Source organism: Austrofundulus limnaeus, unplaced genomic scaffold (assembly GCF_001266775.1).
Source record: "Austrofundulus limnaeus strain Quisiro unplaced genomic scaffold, Austrofundulus_limnaeus-1.0 Scaffold291, whole genome shotgun sequence".
Lineage (NCBI taxonomy): Eukaryota > Metazoa > Chordata > Actinopteri > Cyprinodontiformes > Rivulidae > Austrofundulus > Austrofundulus limnaeus.
In genome coordinates, this window is record NW_013952693.1 from 667034 (window position 1) to 671283 (window position 4250).

The window sequence follows — 4250 nt, forward strand, 5'->3', positions numbered from 1 at the left end:
GGGGGCCGAGCCTCAAGTCGACGAAAACATCCAGGAGAATTTAGATCCACAGCTCTTCAAGGCCACGTAGGGGGAGAGCCTATTAATATATCTTTTAGCCGATTATTATAATAATTGCATTGTGTGGGCCAGAACCGGGCCAGACAAATGTTACTGTGTGGGGCTGCTCCCACAGTTTACAACCTAGCCTAAAACCACATTTGTTTTCTTTTATTGCACTTCTTTTACTAGAGAAACCAAAAAGCAATTAGGAAAACTGAATACATGACCAAGCTGCTGTATTATTTCTATTCTGATACAAGCAGTCTGCGTACGATTTGTGTATACCCAAAAGGACGTGCAGTCATTCGAAGGAGAAGGAAGTGAGGTAGCGTTTCTCCAGTCTAAAGACAGAAAAGCATGTAAACACAAACTAGACTTTGCTTTCATCCAGATATTGTCTGTGATGTTGTTTTTTTTTTCATTTGTTAGTGATTTAGAGAAAGAAAAAAACACCACAGATGGCAAAGTTTCTGAAAGCTGTGCYTCAGAGGCAAACGCTCGGATTTTATTTTTATGACAAAAACCGATGATTCCTTTGCTCCTCTGTTTGACTTTGTCACTTAACAAAGTGTGCTCTCTCTTTCACTCACTGCTGTAGACGTGAAGAGCTGGCTGGTGATGTTTGGCTTCCAGCTCAGCAACATAATCCCAGGATTCCCTCGGCACTCGCTCTACTTTGTGGAGCCGCCGTACGAGCTGCAGGCCACCCAGCACTGTGAAAACGGACAGGTACGATCTACCATCAGAAAAATATATACATATATACTCTGAAATATATACTATTGACTACATTTTATAGAAAAGTGGGTACCACTTTACAATAAGGCTCCCCTTATAAATAGTTTATAGATAGATATTAATTCATCTGTAAACACTTTATAAATCATTAATAAGTGTTTATTATTCATTAATTAAGGACGGGAAAGAGACAAAACTGTCCGATTTCCTACTACCTTGTAAGCACAATAATTTATTGAAAACACATATTTTACATATAATATTGTACTGTATTACCACATTATACATATCCACAGTAATCAAAGGGAGCCTTATTGTAAAGTGTTGAACAGTATAATAATAATAATAATAATGTCATATTAGAGCCTTATAAATAGTGTACTGTACACATTACAATAAGGCTCCTTTATGGCATTTATACAAGTTTATTAGTCATTAATAAATAGTGTACCTACTGTCTTACATTTTACAATAAGGCTCCCTTTGACAGTTGTTAATATGTATAAGTAATATAGTTCAGTATTTTTTAAATATGTGTTTCCAATACATAATTGTGCTTAAAAACCTAGTAACGTGTACACAAACAGATTTTAGCTCACTATTTGGTGAAAAACCGGACAGTTTTTTCTTTTTCCTGTCCTTAATTAATCCATAATAAACATTTATTAATGATTTATAAAGTGTTTACAGATGAATCAATAACCTATCTATAAATTATTCATAAGCCATCTATAAGGGGAGCCTTATTGTAAAGTGGTACCGATGGTACAGAAAAGTGTTGTAAATCATCATTCACATTCTTCAGGCTGTGATGGCAAGCTGCAGCTAACAGGGTGACCAAGCTACCTTTATCTTTCTCACTTAGCTCATCACTGGTGTACAGCAGGCAGCGGAGCGCCACAACCAGGCCTTCATGGCCCTCGAGGGCCGTCTGCTCAACAAGGAGCGCCGCAGACGCAAAGACAAACCCGGCCATTGGTTCGGCACCAGCACCCCCATTATAGGCCGAGGAGTAATGTTGGCGCTGAAGGAGGGCCGAGTGGTGGCCGGCGTGTCGCCGCTGGCCAGCGACGACAGCCGCAAAATAGCTCTCGTGCTCAATGGTGCTCAGTACCTGGAAGGCACTCATTACACTCAGGATGGGAAGGATTGTCACTACTTTGTGAAAGTAGGCTCGGCCGACAGCGACCTGTTGGCACTGGGGCTTACGAACGGGAGAAAATCACTGGAGAGCGGCATCAACGTGACAGTGAGCGGCCGGTCGAGGAGAGGCGTGACTGTGGAGTTCGCGGTCCCATCGTTAGTGCTGAGCGTTCGCTACGGGCTCGCCGCGGATGTGGTGGACGAGGAGAAGGTAAGACTGTTGGAGCTGGCCAGGCAACGGGCCCTGGCGGGGGCCTGGGCCAAGGAGCAGCAGCGTGCGAGGGATGGGAAGGGAGGCAGTCGCCTGTGGACTGAAGGGGAGAGGCAGCAGCTCCTAACGACAGGCAGAGTACAGGGCTACGATGGCTACTACGTACTTCCTGTAGAGCAGTACCCAGAACTGGCAGACAGCAGCAACAACATCCAGTTTCTCCGACAGAATGAGATGGGCAGGAGGTAACAGCCCACATGAACTCCCCTCCCCCCCTCTTTCCCACTTTAACATCTCGGAAATTATGTCCCATTTCCCACCCAGCCTCCTTAACCTCCCGAAAAACCTACAGAGAATTAACCAACAAACGGGGTTACTCACGGAACGCTGCAGGGACTTTTCAAAAGAATGACTTCTCTTAAAAAAAAAAACATATTAATTTTACTGCCACAGGCAAAAAAGTCAAATGTTTTTTTTTTTTTTTTTTTTTTTTTTTTTTTTTTTGAAAAACTGAAAAAAGCACTGAAGAACTTTTAAGAACTGTTGCTTAACAAATAAGAAGATTCCCCTTTTTAAAAAAGAGAGTGATATTTTCACCCATATTTTTTGGGTTCCACTGAAAGCGACCAGCTGAACGGTGTGGAGAAAGGTGTGGATGTGGAGGCTGCCTCTGCCGTCGGGGCTCGTCTGTCTCTAATAAATAAATTAATTAATTAATTAACTGAAGGTGAAAAAGAAGGGACCAAAGCGGAGACCGAGCCACTCCACAGTGCAGCGCCATCACCACCGAGCATCAGCGGCAGATATCGTGAACAGTAACTTACAAGACACCGTCTCCCTGTCTCAGGCCTCCCATCGTCCACCACAGACCAGTCCAAGAAACACGCAAGATTAACGGAATCCTCCGGAGTCCGAGCCCGTGATGAACTAACGGAGAGGGAAAGAAACACGGAGATATTTGTGGAGTCACTCAGCGTTGTTTATCTGTCAGTGGGGAGAAGAATCATATTACATACGTGTCAGACTACACTAAACTTCAGGATGTTGCGTATACCGTAGATGCCGTAGTTTTGTACGTTTCAGTCGCGGTAGAGTTGTGAGATTTTTTTTTTCACGAAGGCACTTCTGTACAGAACGATCAAAACACGCCCCTCTCACCCTCTGAGTCCGGCAAACATGCTACTTTAGTATTTATTTTCCTTTATTTATTCTTAGTACTATATGACAATCATGAATGAGTCACCAGTTCTATTCGAAATGAACATTAATGAATGAGCTTATTTTTTTTTCTTTTCCTTTTGTAACATATGTAATAAATGTTCCTTTTTTTGTATTAATTTCAGTTTGCTGACAGGGGGAAAATAATAGTCACCCACAGAAAAAGAGTAATTTATGTAATGAGGTGTTTTAAAAGGCAGTTTATACTTTAAATAAAGTCTTTAAAACTGTGAAATCTGTTTTTTCGAAGTATATTTCGATGTACAGTGTATAGATTTACCTTTATGCAGCACAGTAGAATATCGTTCAGAWTATCAAGTTTTATATTTCTAAGAGGAAGTGGCTTGTAATGTGCGAAACCTTTAGCTGCTCTTATTACTCTAGARTTTTTGTGGCACTCGGATACTCCATTATCTACGGTATCAGTCCAAAGTTGGTTGTTTTTTTATGTTTTTTTGTTTTGATTTGTTTATTGTTTGTTTATTTGAAAGCAGATAAATTTTGTCCTAGATCCCAACAGCAGTAGCAGTAATGGATCCCACTCACTGTGAGGAGACTCGTGCTGGATGTCATGTACCAAATCAGTATTATTATCAGAGGACGATTCTTATACATTCACTGAAACGAGACTCTTCTGACAACCTTATCAATAAAACCTAATTGTTTACTTCAACTGAGCAACGTGTAAATCGCTTTCATCTCTCTTTGTGTGTGTGTGTGAGAAGACTGCTGTTTTTTGGTGTTGTTTTTTTGTCAGGATTTCATTATGATTCAGAGACTAGGTTATTATTTGTGTTTCAAATCCATCYTCAAGTTGTTGACACATTAGAAAGCTTTAATTTTTAAAAACCATTTTCACTGGTGAGATAAATTGCGCATTTCAGCTTGTTTTGCTTTC

At 41.0% G+C, this 4250-nt stretch overlaps 1 protein-coding gene and 1 long non-coding RNA gene across 2 annotated transcripts in view; one reads left to right on the forward strand and one right to left on the reverse strand.

The window, feature by feature from the left end:
* Positions 1–4029, forward strand: part of tenm2a (teneurin transmembrane protein 2a) — a 346633-nt gene extending 342604 nt beyond the window's left edge. The window contains exons 35-36 of the mRNA XM_014021396.1: positions 641–771; positions 1646–4029. Coding sequence (XP_013876850.1) covers positions 641–771; positions 1646–2383 — 869 coding nt within the window. The 3' untranslated portion in view covers positions 2384–4029. The remainder of the gene's footprint in view (positions 1–640; positions 772–1645) is intronic.
* LOC106526723 (uncharacterized) lies at positions 23–3047 on the reverse strand. Its single transcript, XR_001311296.1, has 3 exons — positions 2959–3047; positions 633–755; positions 23–383 (listed from the first exon to the last, which is right to left on the reverse strand). It is a non-coding gene; the product is annotated as an uncharacterized LOC106526723 (long non-coding RNA).
* Positions 4030–4250: the final 221 nt, after the last annotated feature.